The sequence below is a fragment of the Lynx rufus genome, unplaced genomic scaffold (genome assembly GCF_022079265.1).
Source record: "Lynx rufus isolate CCGP_SWC_20201006 ecotype Redwood Valley unplaced genomic scaffold, mLynRuf1.p SCAF_13, whole genome shotgun sequence".
Taxonomy (NCBI): Eukaryota; Metazoa; Chordata; class Mammalia; order Carnivora; family Felidae; genus Lynx; species Lynx rufus.
Genome location: NW_025814827.1, coordinates 26,500,034 through 26,524,004, shown reverse-complemented (window position 1 = coordinate 26,524,004; position 23,971 = coordinate 26,500,034). Strand labels below are relative to the sequence as shown.

The window sequence follows — 23,971 nt, the reverse complement described above, 5'->3', positions numbered from 1 at the left end:
CAGTGTGGAGCTTGCTTGGGATTCTCTCTCCCTCTCTCTTTGCCCTTTTCCCACCCTCTCTCTCTCTTTGAAAATAAACATTTACAGAAAAAAGAGAGACAGTCTTTTCCTCATTGCATATTCTTGCCTCCTCTGTCATAGATCAACTGACCATATAACCATGACTTTATTTCTGTACTCTCTATCCTCTTCCATTGGTCTATGTATCTGTTTCTGTGCCTGTACACACTGTTTGATTACTAAAACTTTGTGGTATAGCTTGAAGTCTGGAATTGTGATACATCCAGCTTTGCTCTTCTTTCTCAAGATTGCTCAACCCTGCTATTCAGGGTCTTTAGTAGTTCCATACAAATTTGAGGATTATTTGTCCTAATTCTGGGAAAAATACTTTGACACCTTGTTTGGGATTGCACTGAATCGCTAGACTGCTTTGAGTAGTATGGGCATTTTAACAATATTAATTTTTCCAATCCATGAGCATGATATGTCCTCCCATTCCTTTATGTTATTTCCAATTTCTTTCATCCATGTCTTAAAGTCTCCAGAGTATAGGTCTTTTACCTCCTTCATTAAATTTATTCCTAGGTATTTCATTCTATTTGATGCAATTATATTTGTATCATTATATTTTCATTCTATTTGATGCAATTTATTCCTAGGTATTTCATTCTATTTGATGCAATGGGATTATTTTCTTAATTTCTCTTTCTGATAATTTATTAGTCTATACAGACACAACAGATTTCTGTAATTTTATATCCTGCAACATTACTGAATTCATTTATTAATTCTGGTTGTTTTTTGGTGGTGTCTTTAGGGTCTTCTATGTATTGTATCATGTCATCTACAAAAAGGGACAGTTTTGCTTCTTCCCTACCAATTTGGATGCTTTTTGTTTCTTTTTCTTGTCTGACTGCTGTGGCTAGGACTTCCAGTACTATGTTGAATAAAGTGGTGAGAGTAAACATCTTTGTCGTTACTGATATTAGGGAAAAAGCTTTCACTTTTTCCCCACTGAGTATGATGTCAACTGTGGGTGTGTCATGTTGGTCTATATTATGTTGAGGTGTAATCCGTCTTAACCCACTTTGTTGAGAATTTTTATCATAAACAGATGCTGAATTTTGTCAAATATTTTTTCTGCATCTATTGAGATGATCGTATGGTTTGTCATCTTCATTTTTTAAATGTGGTGTATCATGTAGATTGATTTGTGGATAATGAACCATCCTTGCATGCCCAGAGTAAATCCCACTTGATCATGGTGAATGACCTTTTTCATGTGCTGTTGAAATTAGTTTGCTAATACTTTGTCAAGGATTTTTACATCTATATTCATCAGAGATACTGGCCCGTAGTTTTCTATTTTTCATAGTATCTTTTTCTGGGTTGGTATCAAGGTAATGCTGGCCTTATAGAAATGAATTTGGAAGTTTTCCTTCCTCTTGTATTTTTCGGAATAGTTTGAGGACAGGCATTAATCCTTCTTTAAATGTTCGGTAGCATTCACTTGTGAATCGATCTAGTTGTGGACTTGTGTTTGTTGGAAGTTTTATACTTACTCATTCAATTTTGTTACTAGTAATTGGTCTATTCAGATTTTCTATTTCTTCCTAATTCAGTCTTATAAGATTGTATGTTTCTAGAAATTTATTCCTTTGTTCTAAGTTGTCCAATTTGTTGGCATATAATTTTTCATAGTAGTCTTTTATATTCCTCCGTATTTCTGTGGTGTCAGTTGCTACTTCTCTTTCATTTCTAGTTTTGAGTCCTATCTTTTTTCTTGATGAGTCTGGCTAAAGGTTTATCAATTTTATGTTTTTAACAGACCAGCTCTTGGTTTTGTTGATCTCTCCTACTTTTTTTTTTAGTCTCTCATTTATTTCTGTTCTGATGTTTATCATTTTCTCCCTTCTACTAACTTTTTAAAAATAGTTTCTAGCATTTCTAGGAATGGACGTAACAATAGAAAGCTGATGGATATGTTCAGTCTGTCTACTTGAGCTGGAAATTCTATACTCTTTTTTGAAAGTTTCCAGTTTAAGTAAAACACAGCTACAACTTTATAAATTAACTCACTCCTTACATTCCTTACTCTTTTTCATACTAAAAATATTAAACATCTAAGAGGCAAGGGAGAAAAAAACCCTTCAAGTGACTCATTTTGACATACCTGACTGTGTAGTTTTGCTCTGGGATTTATTAGAAATAGGCGTTTCCAGCAATTTTGCCATTGTAGCAAGTTTGCTAGCAGCATTCATAATCTTTTTCTCAGCCCTGTGGGGAATTCCAGAATATTAAATTAATAATAGTTTAAAGGAAAAAATGAGTTTCCTTAGCCCCAGGATTTCTGTTTTCCTATTAGTTCTGCCAATATTTAGGGTAGTACAGACATAAGCCTCTCTTAACCCCTAATGGCTGATCGTGTAGAAATAGTTAATTTTGTGGTTAAAGAAAATGTTTAGAAAATGACAACATGATGTCTTGGTAGGCTCAGGACACGCTATTTGTTTAGACTGAACTTACCCTTCCTGTTTTCCATTATCCTGCAAAATCTGTTGGAGGCAAGTCAAGTAATACTTGCGCATCTTTCGGGCAGTTTCTTGACGTTCTCGCAATACCTCTGCTTTTACCATTTCCGCAGCTCTTTCTTTACTCTCTTGAATGTAACGAAGCATATCACCTAGAGGGGAGGTGGGGTGGGGAGTTGGTGTGAGACAGGAATCCCCACAAAAATGCAAGTTTACTATCAGTTTTTCACAAATAGGGGAGGCAAACTTCAGATCAGTTTTCTGGGAGATGAAGTGACTAGAGGATAAACATTATACTTTTCCACAATCATTAAAATGGAATGTTTCAGATCACTATTTTGGGAGACTCAGAGGAGAAATAATCTACAAGTCCTTTTAGAATGAAGATAGACACATATGGTAAGGAAATAGCATATTCCCTAGGAAAACTTTGTCACATTCTAAAACACTAAGGCAAGAAAATAAATATTAGATACAGAAACTTACACATTTCGATGATGTATAACGTGTCTGATTAAGAGAGGAAAAATAAATACACAAAAAGGGTGAAGAAGAAAGGAAGGAAGAACCAGACACAGAAGGACAGAAGGAGGCAATATGAACCAGAGAGACTCAGATTCCTATCACTTATGCTCTGAAAAATCCATTTTTCAATATTATTCAATTCTTTAGGCAGCAGTTAAAAGTATCTAAGTAAATATAATACTACAATCCATGAGAGATATGTATAAAATGCCAGGGAGAAGGATGAGACTTATATCGCCTTCTGGAATTTACATTTAAAAATAATCCACTGCTTGCAAGTTTTCTTTTTAATATTGGATTGAGACTACCATTACTTAAGGTTAACATTTTTTTTTTTTTTTATTAAATCTAGGGCTACATCCTACCTCTAGAATATATCACCATTCCTATTAAAGATTCAATTCATAGAGGAATTTCCCTCAATATCAGTAAGCTCTTCCTGAAGATTAGACGCTCTATGCGAAAAATACTAACTGGAAGGCTCTTTCTCATTATTTGAAGTGGGACAAATTAAAATGAATACATGTCAACACAAAACCTCCAACCAATGTCTAAAATATTAAACAAATACATATACATACAAGTTAGCACACGAGTATGAAAAAAACGCTTAAAATTTCACTTCCCAACTGATACAATTGTTAATAAAAAGTAGCTTTGTTTGTATTTGTAGTAATATGGCCTCTGTTGGCACTGGCAACAACTGAGAAGCAAATTCTCTTTATTGACACTACGTGGGCTTTTCCAAACATCCAAACATGATGCTGATGATCTACCAATTACATCTGGAACTTAAGACCTTTCCCATTCATTTTGTTAAAAATAAATGCAATTTGGGGGCATCTGGGTGGCTCAGTCAGTTGAGCGTCTGACTTTGGCTCAGGTCATGATCTCACAGTTTGTGGGTTTGAGCCCCGCATCGGGCTCTGTGCTGACAGCTCAGAGCCTGGAGCCTACTTTGGAGTCTGTGTCTCCGGCTCTCTCTGCCCCTCTCCCACTCGTGCTCTGTCTCTCAAAAATGAATAAACATTAAAAAAACATTTAAAAAAAATAAACGCAATTTTAAGAGGTAAACATACAGTTCTCCTGTATCAACACTTGTTACTGTTCTGGGACATACATGGAATCTATGCAATATTGTTTGTAATTAAAAATCAGAAGATATTCTACTGAAAAAACATAAATGAGAGAAATGCTCTGCCAGGTATGCTGCATCACCTCTTACTGCAAAGGACTTGATGAACAAACTTATATGTATGATTTAATCCACTATAAAAATAATGACAAACAACAGAACAATGCCTAACTAGTATGGTCTTTACAAAGACAAATATAATATGATCTCACTCATATGTGGAATTTGAGAAACACAACAGATGAACATAGGGGAAGGGAAGAATAAATAAAAACAGAGAGGGAGGCCAAACATTGAGACTCTTAAATACAGAGAACAAACTGAGGGTTGCTGGAGGGGGGAGTAGACGGGGTGGGGGTGGGTTAAATGGGTGATGGGCATTAAGGAGGGCACTTTTTGGGATGAGCACTGGGTGTCAGTTTTAAGAGATGAATCATTGGGTTCTACTCCTGAAGCCAAGACTACACTATATGTTAACTAGCTTGAATATAAATTAAAATAATAATAACACTGGCATTGAACAATATAAAATTAAAAAAAAAGTTTACAGTAGAAAGTAATACTTGCTAATTTAAAACTCACATGACATTTTGTTTTAGTTATTTAAGTTTTAAGATTATGAAAGTTTTAGTTTGACATTAGTGCCCAAAAAAGGAACAGGATAATTAATAATAATTAATGATGTAAAATAACTCTACCCTCATGTCACTTCCAAAAGATATTGGGCAAAATTACCCATTGCTGCATAATTTAGAAAAGGAGTCACTAATCTCTTCTAAAAGCAGGTAAGATCTCAGAACAAAATAATTTGGAAAATTCCCCCAAATTACTAGTACTAGTGAGTTAAAAAATGGTTCAGACAACCTTAAAATCCTGCGACTCCCCTTAGGAACTTACGCTTAATTTTTTTTACAGCTTTAATGTACTGTCCGCGAAGTTCCTCCAAGGCCTTCCCACTGCACAGCAGGCAAGCATTTTCAATGGCCCCTTCTGACAATGACCTAAAAATGAACCAAATATTGCAAACATAGATTTTAAGTAAAAATATCTATATATTCCAATAACATCCAATTGAGATGTGCTAAAAAAATCATATATGAGGTCTTTATTATATAGTTATTTAAAATAGAAGAAAAACGGAAACAAATGTTATGGTTACTTAAATAAATCATGATAAATCCACATGATGAAAATATATGCAGCAACTGAAAAGCATATTATGGGAGGATATTTTATGACATATGGAAATGTTTATCTTAGGACATTCGGTTAAATAAAGGTTACAAAACAGCTTCCATAATAATCTCTATTTTTAAAACATGCACACATGTGTACAAAGGGGTTTAAATGATATAAAACAAGAGGCTGACAGAGGGTATCTGCTGAGAATAGGGTTTTGGAAGATTTTCTTTTTTTATACTTCTTGCTATATAACAATGACAAGTTTTATATTCTTGGTATGATATTATTAATGTAATTCATATAAAAAATTAAACATACTTAGAAATAAACAATTTCTTTAAAATAGTATGAGTCTGGGGCACCTGGGTGGCTTAGTCAGTTAAGCGTCCGACTTCAGCTCAGGTCATCATCTCACGGTTCGTGGGTTCGGGTCCCACATCAGGCTCTGTGCTGACAGCTCAGAGCCTGGAGCCTGCTTCGGATTCTGTGCCTCCCTCTCTCTCTGCCTCTTGCCCGCTCATTCTCTCTCTCTTAAAAGTAAATATTTTTTAAAAAGTAATAATAAAATAAATAAAATGAAATAAAAATGGGACTGTATTATATTGTTCTATAACCTGTTTTTTAAATTTAACAATATATTTTGGATATCTTTTTAAATAAATCATTCTTGGGGCATCTGGGTGGCTCAATCGGTTGAGCGTTCTCCGACTTCAGCTCAGGTCATGATCTCGCGGTTTGTGAGTTCGAGCCCCGCGTTGGGCTCTGTGCTGACAGCTCAGAGCCTGGAGCCTGCTTCGGATTCTGTGTCTCCCTGCCTCTCTGCCCCTTCCCTGCTCATGCTGTCTCCCAAAAACAAATAAATGTTAAAAAAAAAAAAAAAAGTTTTTTTTTTAATGGTAAAAGTCTACCTTGGTGGTGTTCTGCAAAGTGCTCTCAGTTCTTCCAATTTACTCTTCATGTCATTGTTTTCTTCTATTAGTTCTTCAACAACTTTATTATTCTCTTCTAAAAAGGAAAGTTAATAGTGGTCAATTAATCTTTTTTTCTTCAGTCTTCCTTTCCCTTAAGTTCACAGAGCAAATGTTTGTAGAGAAGATTGTGGGAATTCCAGCTGCTCCCCACATCACTCATTCCCTGATGAATCCTAATGTCACCACTCCCTGTTCTGGCTCCTCAGTGCTTGAAATATGGATTCCACCCTCATCTTGCCTGGGTCACACACTGCCCTGGAATAGGTTTCCAACCATTTCAGATGCATCTGTTTTGTTTCCCAGCTACACTGAAGCCCCCTAGAAACATACTGGGTCTTGTAATTTCACAATCCTTATGCTCCTATACATGAGCATTGAACAAGCACTTCTAAACAAAATAAAAAGGAAGTTGAGCTTAAGTAGGTGCCACTTTCACAATTAATGTAAGATTTTCAATTCTTTAAACTTTTAAAAAGAGGATGAGAGGAAACCGATGGAGTCCACATGGAACGGAGAACAAAACATGAATTTCTGAGTGAGAGAGACATGGGTTTAAATCCTACCTCTGCTCCTTACCAGTTAAATGAGCTTAGGCAAATTACTTAAATTTTCTGAACCTGAGTTTTTTTCATATGGAAAATGGAGATAGTATTACCTACTTTGAAGATAATAGAAATAAAATAAGTGCATCTTATATAAAGCCTGGCAATACCAATGTCTAATAGATATGAACACGGCACACCATGTTTCCTGCCATGCTCCTCTCTCAACACACCCTGTCAATTGAGTAATAAAGTGCTCTATTTCTCCTAGCGATTGACATAACTTGTATGTTTTTAAATCACTTCCTCTTACTCCACCACTTTTCAATAAATGCTACCAACACCATGGAAAGTGGAATTTAAGAAACTGAAAAGAAGCAACCATAGTAGCAAAAACATTATCAACTAATAGATTTACATTAAGACAAACACTGAAATCAAACTATCAAGTGACTTAAATTTTGACCCCCAACCCCTTCTATCAGTCCATTGTTTTGAGCTAAGTACCAACTTCTTGGATTATTTCTAAGTCTATAAATTATAGAAGATAGCCTCAAAAAGCACTATGTGGAGTAACTAGGATCACAACATACGGTGCTAAACATTATTTATGAATAACAATCTTATCCAGCTGCCTTTGTCATTTTACTAGGTAAAACAAATATTCTTAACTTTCATCAAATTTCACAAGAGCTCCTTAACTCTCCTGGCTTCTACCAAAGACCTAAGCCATCACCATAGGAATTACAGTTGTTAAAATTTTTATCTCAAAATTCTTAAAATCCATTCTTGCCTTAAAGGTAATTATTATCTATCTCTAACAGACTTGGTAAGCAGTAGGCGGAAGCGAAGCGGATGGCTTCTCTTAGTCAACAGTATTCACAGAGCGTGCTATGTTGCCAGGTACTGTGCTAAGTGCTGGGTCAGGACTTGATCCTTGTCACCATCAAGGCTACCCTCCAAAGGACAATACAGACAAAAATTAATTACAAGGATGATGTGATAAATGTTAGAAAAATCATAGATGCTGTGGGTAATGTCTAACAGAAAAAAGCTAACTAGTTAAGTCTGGGGTGGTGAGGAAAGCCTCCCTGAGGAAACAGTGTACTGGGGAGAGAGGACTAGGAGTTAGCCCGGCAATGTGATCAGGATGGAAAGACAGATGTTTTGGTAAAGGGAGATGAAAACAGATGAGAGAGAAAAGAGATAATGAGAGAATAAGGAGGCTGGGGCAAGATGAGACTAAGGGGCTGGCAGATGCTGAATCATAAAAGGCTTCTTAAACAATGTTAAATAAAATGTTTGTACTTCCTACTGAGGACCAGATGAGCCATGGAAGGACTTCAAACAAAAGAGCAGCATGATCCAATCTATTTTTTTTAAAAGGTCACTCTTGGAGCCCCTGGGTGGCTCAGTAGGTTAAGTGTCCAACTTCAGCTCAGGTCATGGCCTCACAGTTCGTGGGTTCAAGCCCCGCATCGGGCTCTGTGCTGACAGCTTGGAGCCTGGAGCCTGCTTCGGATTCTGTGTTCTCCTCTCTCTCTCTGCCCCTCCTCTGCTCATGCTCTGTCTCTTGCTCTCTCAAAAATAAATAAACTTTAAAAAAAAAAAAAAAAGGGATACTATTGCTGTCTGATGGGGAATGGATTAGAGGAAGCAGAGCCAGAAAGTGACTGCCATCCAGGTGAACAATAGAGTTGAAATGCAGAAATAAAGTGAACCTATCCACCTGGTCTTTTCTGGATGACACAATTATTTGGGACCCTTGCATTCAATCCTTCATTCATGTAAACATTTATTATTGTCTGACATGTAATGGCCATCCTGACTACAATGATGAAGATACAACATATTCCTTATCCTCAGGGAACATACAGGTTGGAAAAGGGTATCAGGCAAGTAACCAAAAAAATTAAATACTGAATGGAAATAGACGAGGAGCTAAGTGCTATGGGGCCACACAGAAGTGGCCCACCTCACCCAGACTAGAAAAAATCAAGAAGGGCTCTGCAGATAAGGCATCCTCCCAGTTGAATCCTAGAGGATGAGGAAGAGTTAGGCCAAAATGAGAGTGAAAGGGTAAAGTGAAGGAAAGAGTGACAACATTGTATGTGGGGTCCAGCAGTAAAATTCCTGACCAGCAGGGCAATCTGAATATTTCGCATGTACAGAGTATAGAGCACAGGAATATAAGTGACTAGCACAAGGTGAGAAGGAGCAACCTCAGAAGCCCAGTAGCTTCCCTTCTTCAGAAGGGCAAGAGAAGATGGCAGACAATTGTCCTTTCGGACAATTTCCCTGACAACACTGTGAAGGATGCCCACATGTCTCTGTGCACGACTTTCCCCTCTGTCTAGAATGACGTCCTCTTTGGCAAACGTCTTCATCTTTCAAGGCTTAATCAGCCTTCCTTAACTCTAATAGGAGGAAGAGTTAATTAACATCCTTTCTCCCAAGTTTACATAAACATACCACCAGGAGCACTCAGTGCTGCAATTACTTATTAATCTGCTTTTAGTTCTCTTCACTTGATGATAAGCTTCTTGAAGGAAGGAAAGAGTCTTATACATCTATATCAGAACTGGAGTTCTGTCTGATGCATTCACTGCTGTGTCCCTAGTACCTAGAACGATGCCTGACGCATATTGGGCATTCAGTATCTATTCAGCCCAAAAAGGAAGAAAGGAATGTGACCTTTTAATCAGAGCTCCAATTTTCCTCTTTGTAGTTCAGTAATAACAATTTGGTTAGTAAAAATAAGGTCCAAATTAGTTTACCTTAATCCTCAGAGAATCGGTGCCTACGTTAACTAAAACGTCACATTTGAATATTTCAAGGATCAGTGAGATTTATGCCAGTAGTAGTGCTACTTTGAATGCTAACCTCCAATTTTTTCCACTACAGCTTTGTGCTTCCTTTCTAAATGCTGAAGATGCCTACAGCATTTCTCCAGTTTTCTTTTCAGATCTTGACATTCCTGCTTTGCCTTTTCAAGTTCTTGGAAGCAGTGTCCACAGCATGAATCCTTAATTTCAAGGATCTTTTTCTTATCTGTAAAAATTAAATGATAGCAAACTTTTATATCAATTTGGACTAAGAACTAAAAAAGAAAGGAAGGAAGGAAGGAAGGAAGGAAGGAAGGAAGGAAGGAAGGAAGGAAGGGAGGGAGGAAGGAAACCAGGTGACGGGACTGAAGGTGACAGTGTAACTGAAAAGAACATGATGCTTAAGAGAGAGAGACCTGGGTTTAAATCTTCTTTATTTACTGGCAGTGTACCTCTGAGTATATTATATAACCTGAGACTTAGTTTTTTATTATGTAAAATTAAATCATACCATCTGTTTTAAAAATTGCTATGAAACATAATGCTCAACTCTTAGTATTGAATACCATTTCCCATGACAAGGAACCAAGGATCTTCAAGGATCCAGTAACTCCAGTACTCGGACAAGGTATATAAACAAGACGAATGCCAGAAAGAAATTCCTGAAAAACACAGGCATGTCACAAGAACATAGAAGCCAGTTTGAAAGGGCTCCACTAGCTGAATATGGGACAATTTGAATTTTTTTTTAATGTTTATTTATTTTTGACAGAGAGAGAGAGACAGAGTGTGAGTGGGGGAGGGGCAGAGAGAGAGGGAGACGCAGAATCCGAAGCAGGCTCCAGGCTCTGAGCTGTCAGCACAGAGCCCGACGCGGGGCTCGAATTCACAGACCGCGAGATCATGACCTGAGCCGAAGTCTGACGCTCAATCGACTGAGCCACCCAGGTGCCCCTGAATATGGGACAATTTGAACACTAAGTATACTAATGAATTATAAAATACTTTCAAAAAAATAGGAATTCATGAGTCATACCAATAATTCCATAATGGAATGGATGGATAGATGGTTAAGTAGGTTAAGCTGGTAAGTAAGGAGGTAGGTAGATGGATTGATGGGCAGACTGGTAAGTGAACAAAAAGACAAATAAATAACTATATAAACTAGCAGGAGGATGCACAATTATTACATGCCAAGTTCCAACTTGGTTAAAGTAGAGGGAAGTCTAGAGCTAGAAAACTCATAATTTTGCAACCACCACAGTAAAGACTGGATCAGACAAGCATCATCAATGATTGCTAAACATAAGGGAAAGTTTTAATGAAAAGGAACTTTTCATGGTCTTACACGTGTCTCCACACAGATTGCTTATTAGTTATTGGGGTGGGGGAACCCAGTAACTATACAGTGAAGAAACTATACACTTTGACCAGGTGCTCAAAAGAACTTCACCAATAAAAGACAAATGGACACTGGGCACCTCCACATGTGATAACACATCACCTATGCAGTGCATCAGCCAAGGAAACACAACCTGAACCTAATTATGAAGAGACATCAGAAAAACTCAAAATGAGGAACGTTCCAAAAAACCGAGGGGTGGGGTGGAGCACTGGGGAAAGGGAGAGTAAGTCTTTCAAAAACGTCAATGTCAGAGAAGCCAAAAAGAGGCTGTGGAAATATTCTAGACTAAAGGACACTAAAAAGACATGACATGGAGGGATAATACCTGACCCTGGACAGATTTTTGTACTGTAGAGAGAAAAATAATGAAAGCCACTACTGGGTCAGTCAACAAAATTAGTGGGTCAGTTGACAAAATTAGACAAAATCCGAACAGGTTGACACAATATTTTCATTGAATGTTAAATTTACTACATGTTTTGAAAATACACAATTATTTAGGGGTAAAAGGGCACAATATATAGAACATCTTCAAATGGTTCAGGAAAAAAAATGAAATGTTCACATACACACATACACACACGCACACACACAGAAGAGCACAAAATAGTGTCAAACATTATCAACATATGTATCTAGGTAAAGGGTATGTGAGTGCTATTTGCAACTATTTTTACTTTGTGACTTTTCTGTAAATTTAAAATTGTCTCCAAATGAAAAAAAGATGTAAAACTGTCAGGAGGACAGGGCACCCAGGGGGCTCAGGTGGTTAAGTGTCCGACTCTTGATTTTGGCTCAGGTCATGATCTCATGGTTCATGAGCGCGAGCCCTGCATCAGGTTGCACACTGACAGTGCAGAGCCTGCTTACGATCCTCTCTCTCCCCCTCTCTCTGCCCCTCCTGCACTCACATGTGCGCGCATACTCTCTCTTGCTCTCTCCAAGTAAGTAAGTTTTTAAAAAAATAAGAATAAAACTGCCAGGATGTATACGTTTATAAAAATTGTGTGGCACAGTACCTGGCACAGGTCAGCATGTAGTAAATAACAGCTATTGCTATTAGTAATACAAAGAATTCTTAAAATTAAATAACACACAAAAATGATACAAAAAAATAGATTACTATTACCGTAATTGATATAATTAAGTAGGAACACAAACACAAACTGACACAGGGTCAAATGTTGATGTAAAATCATTGGTCCAACAAAATTATTCTTAGCTCTTTTCTGACTTAGTTTCATTTAAATGGTGCCATTTATGTCCATGAGCATCAAAGAATTCATAAAGCATCACATTGGTGCCATACAAGGCATTTATATTTTTAATTTAAGACACTGTTGTAAAACTGGAAACCAGACAAACGACCATTGACAACAGAATAAATTGTAGTATGTTCACAGAATGGAATACTACACAGCAATATAAATAGAGCTACATGCATTAACACAGACAAATCTCAGAAGCTTGATATTAAGTGGGAAAAAAAGCAAGTTACAAAGACTACAATAAATAGTAAACCATTTTTATAATGTTAAAAGACAAAACAACAACTTTTTCAGGATACTTACCTTTGGTCACAACATAAAGAAAAGCAAGAGAATAGTTTTTAAAAATCAAAATATTTGTTACCTTGGATTGAAAGGAAGTTACAGGGATGGGATTGTGGTCAAACAGAGAGGGGTCTTCAATGGTACTGGTGACATTCTAGCTCTTAAGCCAAATGGGTGGGTTCCTGGTTGCTAGGCTTCATAACTTGCATGCACATCACATATTTTCTTTGCATGTATAAAGTATTTCATAATATTGAACTTACTTAAAAAAAATGGTAAGATATTAGGAGGCTATGACCAAACAGTTAACAATGGTGGTAGTCCTCTCTAATGAATTTGTTAATGTGTTTGTTTTTAGGGAACAAAGACTAAAGAAAGAAAAATCTTTTGTAGTCTGATTGTCTTAAGTAAAAATTAATTTCTTTCACACTGATAGGACTTCCCAAAGCCAAATAATATCTAAAACTTGTTTCTACCCATTTCATAAAATGTTTAAGAATTCTCTGGTTTTTCTAAATATAACAACAGACACACAATCACACTGAAAAGAAACAAAATACAAATTACAAATTAAGGATGTATTCCCATACACCTAATTAACAATAAGATGTTCTCAACCACCTAGAACCTAGAAAGGAAAAAGGGTCTATGGACGATGAGGAAAATAACAGTCAACTGACTTCTTAGGAAAGGCAGAAATCCTCTACGATTCTGGTAACATTACCTACTAAATTAAAAACTGTGGAAACTAAGTTCATTGACCCAGTACATATGAATTGTTCTGGTAATTCTTAGTTCTTTTCCAGGTTGCAATGGAGACAGCAGGTAAGAAACAGAAAGAGTGGGTGTGTGTAGGTGGAGGGAAGGAGCAGGCTACAAGATCTCATTATCTTAAAAAGGAATGGAGCGAATAAAGGGTATGTCAGTTCCTGGCTCAAAATTCTCAGTGATGAGGCAATGCAAGCTCAATCAGTATTCCTTAGTGAACTCTGAATAGGTCGGGGGGTACAGTACAATAATTCATTCTCATAATAAAGTCTAAGTCATCATGGAAACGTTAAACTCTTAATTTACCAAACATTCAAGGAACACAAACTATGTGCCATTCACTCTGCCATGTATTGGAGAGGAAGAGATAAAACACTACTCCTACACTCAAGAAATTCACAAATAAATCAGAAAACACCTCTTCAGAAAGATTTCCATTAAAAAATGGGTTGAAATAAGCTTCAATAATTTGAACGAAAAGGTCTGTTATTTGGCAATTCTTTAATGTGAAACCCGTGATTTCTCAATAAAGCCAGAGAATAAAAACATGACTATTCTATTAAAATTCTCATTATTCTCCTTATAATAAGAACTACTTAGGAACGGAGGGAAGACCATGAAAAGATAGAATTAAAAGGGTCTAAAGTGGCCTTGTTTCCCAAATGCAAAATTAAATCTAGGGAGAAGACACAGATTAGGTAGGAGTAATATCACCCACTTGTTCACTCAAAAAAGCTATACACATCTTTGATTTCCTTTTATTCTTAAAGTAACCCTCTGGAACTGTGATTACGAATGTTACAGAGACCAGTAGGAATAAAATCCCATTACCAGCTTCTGCTTCTGTTTCTTGCAAGGCCAAGGACTGAGCGCAGTGTCCAAAAGTAGGTGCAGGAAGGATTGCCAGGACTCCGGGGTCTCCTCTGCCAGTGACCTCTGTGACGGGATCCTTAGAGGTCCTGGCCAAATTTTTCTGAAAGAGATGATCTTCCTAGTTAATGCCATGTAAAAATCTTCAAGCAATTCTCTATTTAGAATGCTAATATTAAAAATATAAAAAGGTAACACTGCCTGAAAAAAACTCTTACCTAAACTATCACCAGTACTTTTCTTAGGGTGTTACATGAATATTGTCATTACTATGAACTAGTCTGCTGTGGCCATAATTTTCAAATTAGACCATTATCTGACAGAGGACTGGTGGGCCGACTAGGAGACAGATAGGAGATATAGTTTTTGTACGCATATATGTGAGTTTAAGATATTTTAATAGTTTATGTGATCAAATCACAGGACATACTAAATCCTAAAGGAACAGAGCAGATGATCTTGAGTAAGCTACCTTGTCTAATTACCTAAAATACACCATACATGCTTGACCCTTCAAGCCTTGATTCTGATCCTAAGAAACTTATTTAACTGTTAGGAAACCTACCTACGATATATGACAGAAGCAGAGGTGACTAGTTACAGAAAAAATGTGAACACCAAGAGGCAATGACGCTGAGGCCAGAAGGAGTAATAAAAGTTGAACCCTAAGGTAGACAGTGTTTCCAGTTTCTGCTCATAACTGGAGAAAAGCCAAGATGACAGAAAACGCAGGAACACCAACCTTCTGGTCTTAATTCTAACTTGAGTTTGATGGTAAGAAAAGACAGAACACACATCCTTAAACTTGTATGAAAATTCTGTTCCAATTGGTATTTCTCTTTTCTCTTTTCCATTATGACCTGTTATATTAATGTATCCCGATAAGGCATTCATTTTCTTGGAAATACATTTTTATTTCATTGTATCCTCTCCATTTTAAGAAACTTTTGATCATCTTAGTTATTTTAATGAGGATTTGTTTTATATTTATTGATCATTTTTTCCCATTTTAATTTGTATAAGCAGTTCTAAAAATGACAAATTTTACCAATTACAATTCACAGTTCTTCATATTTATGGCACCCATATTGCAAACTTATCACCATTGCCTAAAATCATCGCTCTACCTCAAGGTCCTGAGCTGAGTTAGCTCTCAAACAGCAGAAGATCAAGAATTCTTCGGTGACTAATGCCAGAGTAGGCATTTCAAAGCCTACTATTCCCCTTCCCCAGGAATAGAATCTGAACCCACCCAACAAAGGCTGCAAAAGTCTAAGTTCTTAGCCAAATTATGTGACTCTGTCCCTACATGTGAACTACATTAAGTCATATAGATGACCTTGACACTGCTTGCACAATCATAAGCCCTCTACAGAGACCCCAGGATTGATTATATACTATATATACTATATATACTATATATAATAGTAGAAGAAAGCTGTCATATTTTCCTGATTTTTACAGCAGAGATGATCTTTTCAGGAAAGCAAACTTGAAAGCATATAACATGATTTCCCCACCACTGTTCATGCTTAAAACCTGCTGTAGGTAGTTCTGATCTTAATTATTTTTTCCAAAAATTTTCAGTAAAGTAGTATAAGCATTATTCATGGGAAGTGATCTTGCCCAGTTATTTTTACATTGAAAGCAACTCTTAACTAGTAACATCTTTGTGAAATCATGAATAACAGTATCTACTTGGGGGACTGGGGTGGAGTAGACTAATCATTTGGGTAAGCTATGGCTGTAAAATTCTGTACTATCTCAAATCTAGGATGTGGAAAGGCCTAGCTTCTTTTTCAGACAAGCAACTATAGTATATGAGGTACACAGGTAACAGACTAGTTATCCTCAAGTGTGGGGATTGGAACTCAGATTTTTTTTTTCCCCAGCTTATAACACATTCCAATAAGTATTAATACCAAATGTTCAATCCTGGCCTTGAAAATCTTTAATCATGATATCTTAATGAAACTCAACTCTTACGTCTCTTCATTCAGACAAACCTTATAATATTGGGAATGTTTTCTACCTCTAATTCCAAATGTTGAAATCGGCTAAACACAATACCTACGATATTATTCTGGATTTTTCATCCATACCTCATTTCTTTAATCATAAGCTAGGAAGACTTTGGTTTTATCAGATCTTCCACAGAAACTAAAAGCTGGTGTCAGAGACTACTTAGACAACTAAAAGAATACAATTCACTCATGCCACGCACACATAGATAGTACACCAAGTAAACTGGCTTCAGAGTATCGTGTCAGTGAGCCATACCTCTAACTGCTTATTTCTACATCTTTTTTTGTACTTGGTTGGCATCTTTTGCCTTTGTGACATAAATTCCTTGAGGGTAAGAAATATGCTTCCAAACTCTTTAGAAGCCCTTAAGAAACTCTAGTTTAATACGATGCATATTTCTTGAAGTGGTCATGCCCAAAAAACAAAAATAGGAATGAGAGTTATTCAGTTTCTCAAAGCTCAGGCCCTTACAAAGAACAGCATATATTTTTTAGGAAAAAGATGTCTAGAGTCTAAAAGCTCTGCCTCATATTTGTGGCACTATGAAGAAGCAAAGTTTTTTTGGCAAAAAGAAATGAAATCCTTTGGATTTCCTACAAAAAGTTGTTAAGCCACTGGTAAAAACACAAGTTTTATGTCTACTAGACTGTAAAATGAAGAAAGGAAAAAATAACCATAGGCAACTGCTACAATCATCTCTGATGCTTATTAAGAGCTCTTTCCACTTATCAGGAACATACCTTTTCCCATTCTGAGCCGGTATTTTCTGTAGCTAGGGAGAGGATATCTTGAAATGCTTTCTGTATGCAGGCCTTTAGTTTTTCAAAATATTGCACAGACACCCATTTTGAAGAACAAGTCGACACGAGTTCCAAAAGTTGCTGGTTCTCTGAAGCACCGACATGCTCCTTCTGGGTGTCCTTTAAGAGAAATTCGAGTACAGTTAGGATGTCTTCCTCATACTGATAGATTTCCAGTTGGATTCGCCTGGCTTCCTGCGTAGCCCATTCTCTACGACTCTGGTCTAGACATGCTTGCAATTCCATCTCCTTCTGAAGAAGGAGTTCAGTTTTTTGTTTCACAAAGTCTTCTTTAGCTGCCGCAAGCACCTCATCAATTTTATTTCGATGATCATCTAAAAATTGCCGGTAATCTTCCTCATTTTGTTCTTGAATTCTGTGGATTTCTTCTTGCTTTTTTTTGTTCCATTCACTCCGGGCTTTCGCCAACTCAGCCCTGACAACCACAGGGACTTCCTCGTTCTTTAACTCAAGCTCTCTCTGAAGAGAATGAATCTTCTCTTCCAGTTCCCTCCTAGGTATTCCATTTTTGTTCACGTTTTCAAGCTCACTTTTCCATTTCTCTTTAGCTTCAGAAATAGCAAATGATATCTAAAAGGCAGAACAATGTACATTTAAAATTCTTTATGATCTCCCCATAACTATTTGGGATAAGACATTGTTCCTAAAATACTATACTCAAAGATCCTCTCCATTTTAGATCACCTAGTATTTTAGGTCATATGGTATTTTAAAAACATCAGTTTCTTGGGGGTGCCCGGGTGGTTCAGTTAAGTGTCCAACTCTTGGTTTGGGCTCAGGTCATGAGCTCATGGTTTCTGAGTTTGAGCTCCCACATAGGGCTCTACGCTGGCAGTGAGGAGTCTGCCTGGGATTCTCTCTGTCTCTCTCTCCCTCTCTCTCTCAAAATAATTAAGGAAACTTACAAAATAAATAAGTAAAAGACATCCATTTCTTGATGGAGAACTAGAAATTTAAACTGACTCCAAAAAATTGTAATTAGACAATTATCCAAAACTAATTTTAGGGGAAAAATTCATATTAGTTTTACAAAGACAGAGCCTCAAATTTTACCTAAGCCCAGGACAAATGAAGTATCTTTTACATGAAGCGATGATATAATAGCTGGAAGCGAAAGCAGCCTCATAAAGAAATCTTACTATTACTTAGAAATATAACACATACCTGCATAACGTGCTGACAAACATAATTGTATTTTAATGGCATCACAGTGGTTACAGCAGTTCATTAAATGACAATACTAGACAGAAAAAGGCATTTTTTCACTAATCTAATTGTCTTTTATAACAGAATAACAAGACTCGCAGATCACACACAGTAATAGTACATAACCAAAATGTCACAGGGAATCAAAACACCTAGGCTTAACTCTAATCCTACCTTTGACTGCAGCCCAGCAAGGTGCTTAACAGAACAGGCTCTGGGGACAAACTGCTAGAGTCAACTTACCAGCTGTGGGACCACAGGCCCATTCCTCAATTCCTTCGAGACTCTATTTCCTCATCTATAAAATGAGGATAATTATAAAGCTTCCCTGATAGCACTGCATTAGGGTTAAATGACAAAAGAAAATTCATTTAAGGGACTTGGTCCAGAGCCTGGCAGATAAGGACTCAATAAATATTATATGGTTATTACTTTTGGCTAGATGGCCTTAGAAAAGTCACTTAATCTCTTTCACACTTAATGTCTCTATCTACATAATGAGCAGACTGGATAATGACCTTGAATCCCTTTTATAAATTCAAACAAGTCACAAGGATGTAAGTGTTGAAAGAAGTGGGCATCTCCAAAAGCTTGGCCTGGACAGCGGTGGCTGCTGAAAGTCACTACTGTATACATACATGCTCTGGATGTTGAGATAGGGTATCTGTCTCCTAAATTTCCAGCTATTATATCATCTTAGCAAACACCTTCAACTGTAAAAATTCTAAAACATGTTATACACCTTTATTCAATAAGTGTTCCTGAATAGTTGCACATAAATCCAAATTTTGAACTCTATTTCAAATTTACTAAGGGAGGGGCGCCTGGGTGGCTCAGTCGGTTAAGCGGCCGACTTCAGCTCAGGTCACGATCTCGCGGTCCGTGAGTTCGAGCCCCGCGTCGGGCTCTGGGCTGACGGCTCAGAGCCTGGAGCCTGCTTCCGATTCTGTGTCTCCCTCTCTCTCTGCCCCTCCCCCGTTCATGCTCTGTCTCTCTCTGTCTCAAAAATAAATAAAACGTTAAAAATTTAAAAAAAAAAAAAAAAACAAATTTACTAAGGGAACCCACTAAGATGAGCTTTACAAAGGAATGCACAGCAAAATTCTTTCGCTACCAGCAGAATAATTCAGTAGTGATGTGAAACATGCTTAAAGAGTACCTTCAGGGAAAATAGTCTTGTCACAATGGATGCCTGGAGATCATTACCAGGTGACTTGGTGGAGGTGGCAGATCCCATGGAATCGGGAGGACCTGCCCAACCTCACCAAAGGTGTGCATCCTCTCACATGAAGTTGTGGGAGGAGAATTTAACAGCATTAATCAACTCAGTGGCTCCTGATAGTTGCTGCCCAGTAGAATCACCTGAGAAGCTTTTAAAAATCCTAATACCCAGGCCATATCCTGCACCAATTAAAACATAAAGTCTGGGGGCTAGGAGTCAAGCAACAGTAATTTTTTTTTAAGTTTATTTATTTGTGAGAGAGAGAGAGAGAGACAGAGAGAGAGAGATAGCATGAGTGGGGGAGGGGCAGAGAGAGAGGGAGACACAGAATGGGAAGCAGGCTCCAGGCTCTGAGCTGTCACCTTGGAGCCCGATACAGGGCTCAAACCCACAAACCTTGAGACTATGACCTGAGCCGAAGTCGGACCCTTAACTGACTGAGCCACCCAGGCACCCCAAGCAACAGTAATTTTTAAAAGATCCTCAAGTTTTTCTAATATGCAGCAAAGTTTAAGAACCACTGAACCAATTGACAACTTCTGGACTCTGGATAACCGGCTTTAAATTTTCACGGAGCTTGATGGATCACTCTAATCTCCCAAGAACCCTCCCACCAATGCACTGAAACTGGCCCTAGGTCACCTTCTTTGGTTTGGACCAAGGATTCGCAACATGTTAACATTATGTTCTGTGGCTGAATAATTATCTAGAATAGTGCTACTCACACCCAAGTGTGGTCTAAAAACCAGCACTGTCACATCCCCTAGGAACTTTTTAGAAATGCAAATTTCTCAGGAGTTACTCCAGACCCACCAAATCAGAATCTCTGGGAATAAATCCCAGGAATCTGCTTTAACAAACCCTCCAGGTGAATCTCATGCCTGATAAAGTTTGAGAAGCAACACACTGTCTTCTCATTTCTGTATTTCTGCATTCACATACATTCAGGTCTTCTATGTTCTAAAGTAAAGATCTCTTGGGGTCCCCGGGCGGCTCAGCTGGTTGAATGTCCAACTCTTGATTTCGGCTCTGGTCATGATCTCAAGGTTGTGAGAGAACCTCGTGTCAGGTTCTGCACTGAGAGTGGAGCCTGCTTAAGATTCTCTCTTTCCCTCTCTTTCTGCCCCTCCTGACGTGCTCACATACTCTGTCTCTCAAAAACATAAAAAACAAAATAAAAACTTAAAAAAAATCTCTTGCCTATTTTCTATATACTAACCAACTTTATTATTCTTGACTTCAGTGCTAAGTCACATGTACATCATATTATTTCCTCTCTCTCCCTCTTAAATTTCCTTTTAAACTATTTCAGCATACTTAAAAAGTATAGAGAATAATGCAGTGAACACCTGTGTACTACCACATAACTTAAGAAAACTGTTACAATAGATTTATGCTGAATTATTTAAGTATTCTGTGGAATAAGATTATGAATACAACATATGAGTCATTTACAATGTCTGTCACCTATACTATTTTGAAAATGGTTGTCATATTGGGAGAATAGTATACACTTAACACTACAATCTATTATCTTTTTTGTATTATAATTAAGAAGACATACATATGGCATAAAATAGCAGTTTAAGTTTGCTATTTGGACTTCTCATATTTGTACATATTTGTCATATTTGGACATTGTTGGTGTACTTATCCACAGCTCCTTGTTTTCTTATAAATTTGTATTGTTTTTCTTACCACATATTAGTAGTAATGTTTCTTATGTTGAATTCATTTATTTTCCTTTTTTTTATTATCCTCTCACTTTTATTACAAAAGCAAAAATGTTTTAACTGTATCTCTTATATCCTATTTATCCATCTTTGCTACGACTATTGTCCCCAAACTGAGTGATGTTGGTATTCAATTTCTTTCTTCTATGCTTTCATGTAAAAATGTTCAACTTCTTCATCAACTTAGACTTTATTATGATGCAAGCGCAGGTAACCTTAATTTTTCCAAAGTGCTATCTGGCTATCCTAAGACCATTTATTATGGAATAATTCCTTATTCCTTTGTTTTGAAACAATTACATTTCTATTCATAGTTGGGCCTATCTCTGAAGTCTGTGTAATACAAAATGAAAAATTCTATTTTTGTGACTCAACACTGAATTGTCGCTTTCCAACATACTCTATTATGTGTTAGGGTTGGACTACTATTTCTTTTCCAGAACATTTAAAAAATTTCTAGTCCTTTCCAAGTAAATTTTAGAATTAGGGTCAAATTTCAAAACCATGTTCAGTTTATTGGCATTTTGATTAGAACTGGTTTACACTAATAAATTGGAAGAATGCAAATGATTATAATATCTTATGTTTCTGGTCAAACAACATGACCTCTCTGGTAAGGAGAGTTGGCTATTTTCCAAGGAGATTATAAGACTACTGACAAAGCATGGAAAACAAACTCCCAGCATGCAAAAGGATACCATGTAGCTATTAATAAACAGATAAACACCTGTTCTCAATTTCTCCTAAAGATAGGGCAAGACAGAACAGGATTTAGTTTCACAGTTAAGGTTACCTTCCTGATTATGAGAGTTTCAAGACCCTAAAATACATTCTTTCTCCCTCAGCATCCTGATGATGAGAACAGATGCCATCAGTCAGGCTCTGAGCTAATGGTTACCATGCATTATTGCATTTAATCCTTCCACAACACGGTGAGGAGATACTGATTCTCGGGACTAAGATGAGACATCAGGAGAGAGGCCCTCCTCAAGCTTTTTTCCAGGAGAGCACTTACCCGTCTTGCCACAGTGATCTCTTGTTGCTCTTCCCACTTCTTCTGTTCTGCTCTTACGCGTGCTTTATACTCTGCAAGGTCAGGTAGTTCTTCCAGCCATCGATGACGAGCATTTTGCACAGCTGTTTCTACCTGCAATTGGATATTGCAAAAGCAGGCAGTAAAGTGAGGTATAAAATTTCAAAAAGATCCCATTTGCAATTAGCAACTATGGTTTCATGTGTACTTTACATAATATCGCACTACGTTACACTGACCTCAAGCAGCCCACCTGATCCCAAACAGTAGATTCTAATCCTTCTGTTCTAAACTTCCCATACTGTCCTATGCAAATGCCAGCACAAAAAGTAGAAATCTATAAATGTTTGATAGCCAATACCATTACTGGAAAGCTTCATACAAAGTACCAATTGCCATTTCCAAGAAATTCCTGTTTATCTTAAGAAAAAGGAGAAGACATGCAGAGAGGCTGCTTGGGGTCAGGGCTGCCCAATCAGTACACCCACCATATCCACAGTCCTCATGCCGTACATATAAACACATGAACCCACGCAAGCATGCACCAATATAGCTTAGAGCCTTGTACCGAGCAACTTTTCCTGCTGTCTGTAATGAGTTTGCAACTAAAGAATGAGGGTGATACAGCAATTCAGGCAAACATATAAGACTTGACAAATTATGAGGGTGATCTGTTGGTAAATCTGTCACAGGTTACCACAAGGTCACTTACTAAATAACCTTTCCTTATTTCCTTGTATTGAAATATAAATACACACATACCTATATCCATATAAACATACAAAACTAGAGTTGACATAAGGGGCTGAATTTTTTTGTAAAATGCTAAATACATTTACAGGTAAAACCCAGGGAGTTACAAATACGGGGAAAAGATAAAGCCCCTATAGAAATTTATATTCCTCCAAAGGTTATTAATAATATTTCCTTTCTTACTACATGATGCTGTTTTTCTTCACATCTGTAATTGTTTATATACCAGGACAGCACCCTTAAACATGTCTCTGTCCACAGAACATTTTCTTAACTCTGTTCAAACCTTAAACATTTCAGGAAATGATTTAACTGACTGAAGATGCCTTTGATACAATTACACAGATTTGCCTATGTTTCCATACTATAAGGATTCTCTCTAAACATCGTGTAGAACAACTTATGGGGGCCTGGGTGGCTCAGTCGGTTGAGCATCCGACTTCAGCTCAGGTCATGATCTCACAGTTTGTGAGTTCAAGCCTCACATCGGGCTCTGTTGACAGCTCGGAGCCTGGAGCCTGCTTTGGATTCTGTGTCTCCCTCTCTCTGCCCCTCTCATGCTCATGCTCTTTCTCTCTCTCTCAATAACAAGTAAACGTTAAAAAAAAATTTTTTTTAATCATGTAGAACAACTTAACAAATAGGCAGAATTCCAAATATTTATCAAAAGCTGAATACATTTTTTTAAAACTTTACCTCAGGTATTATTTTAAGACTGCATAATAAGCATTTCGTTTGTAAATACAAAATAAGTAATATGAAGGTCCAGTGACCTCTATGGGACTAAACACCCTGTCAGGTGGTCTGTGAGATCAAAACTAATTTCAAAGTAATATTCACACTTTATTTTTTTCATGCCCATTCCTGCATG

General features: G+C 37.2%; 1 protein-coding gene across 1 annotated transcript in view; it reads right to left on the bottom strand.

The window, feature by feature from the left end:
* The window catches only part of CEP152 (centrosomal protein 152), an 87,202-nt gene that overhangs the window by 5,582 nt on the left and 57,649 nt on the right, over positions 1-23,971 (bottom strand). Inside the window, exons 19-26 of the mRNA XM_047075143.1 lie at positions 22,330-22,461; positions 17,073-17,723; positions 14,269-14,410; positions 9,770-9,937; positions 6,282-6,378; positions 5,089-5,192; positions 2,527-2,683; positions 2,174-2,277 (exon numbers count right to left, since the gene is read on the bottom strand). Coding sequence (XP_046931099.1) covers positions 2,174-2,277; positions 2,527-2,683; positions 5,089-5,192; positions 6,282-6,378; positions 9,770-9,937; positions 14,269-14,410; positions 17,073-17,723; positions 22,330-22,461 — 1,555 coding nt within the window. The remainder of the gene's footprint in view (positions 1-2,173; positions 2,278-2,526; positions 2,684-5,088; positions 5,193-6,281; positions 6,379-9,769; positions 9,938-14,268; positions 14,411-17,072; positions 17,724-22,329; positions 22,462-23,971) is intronic.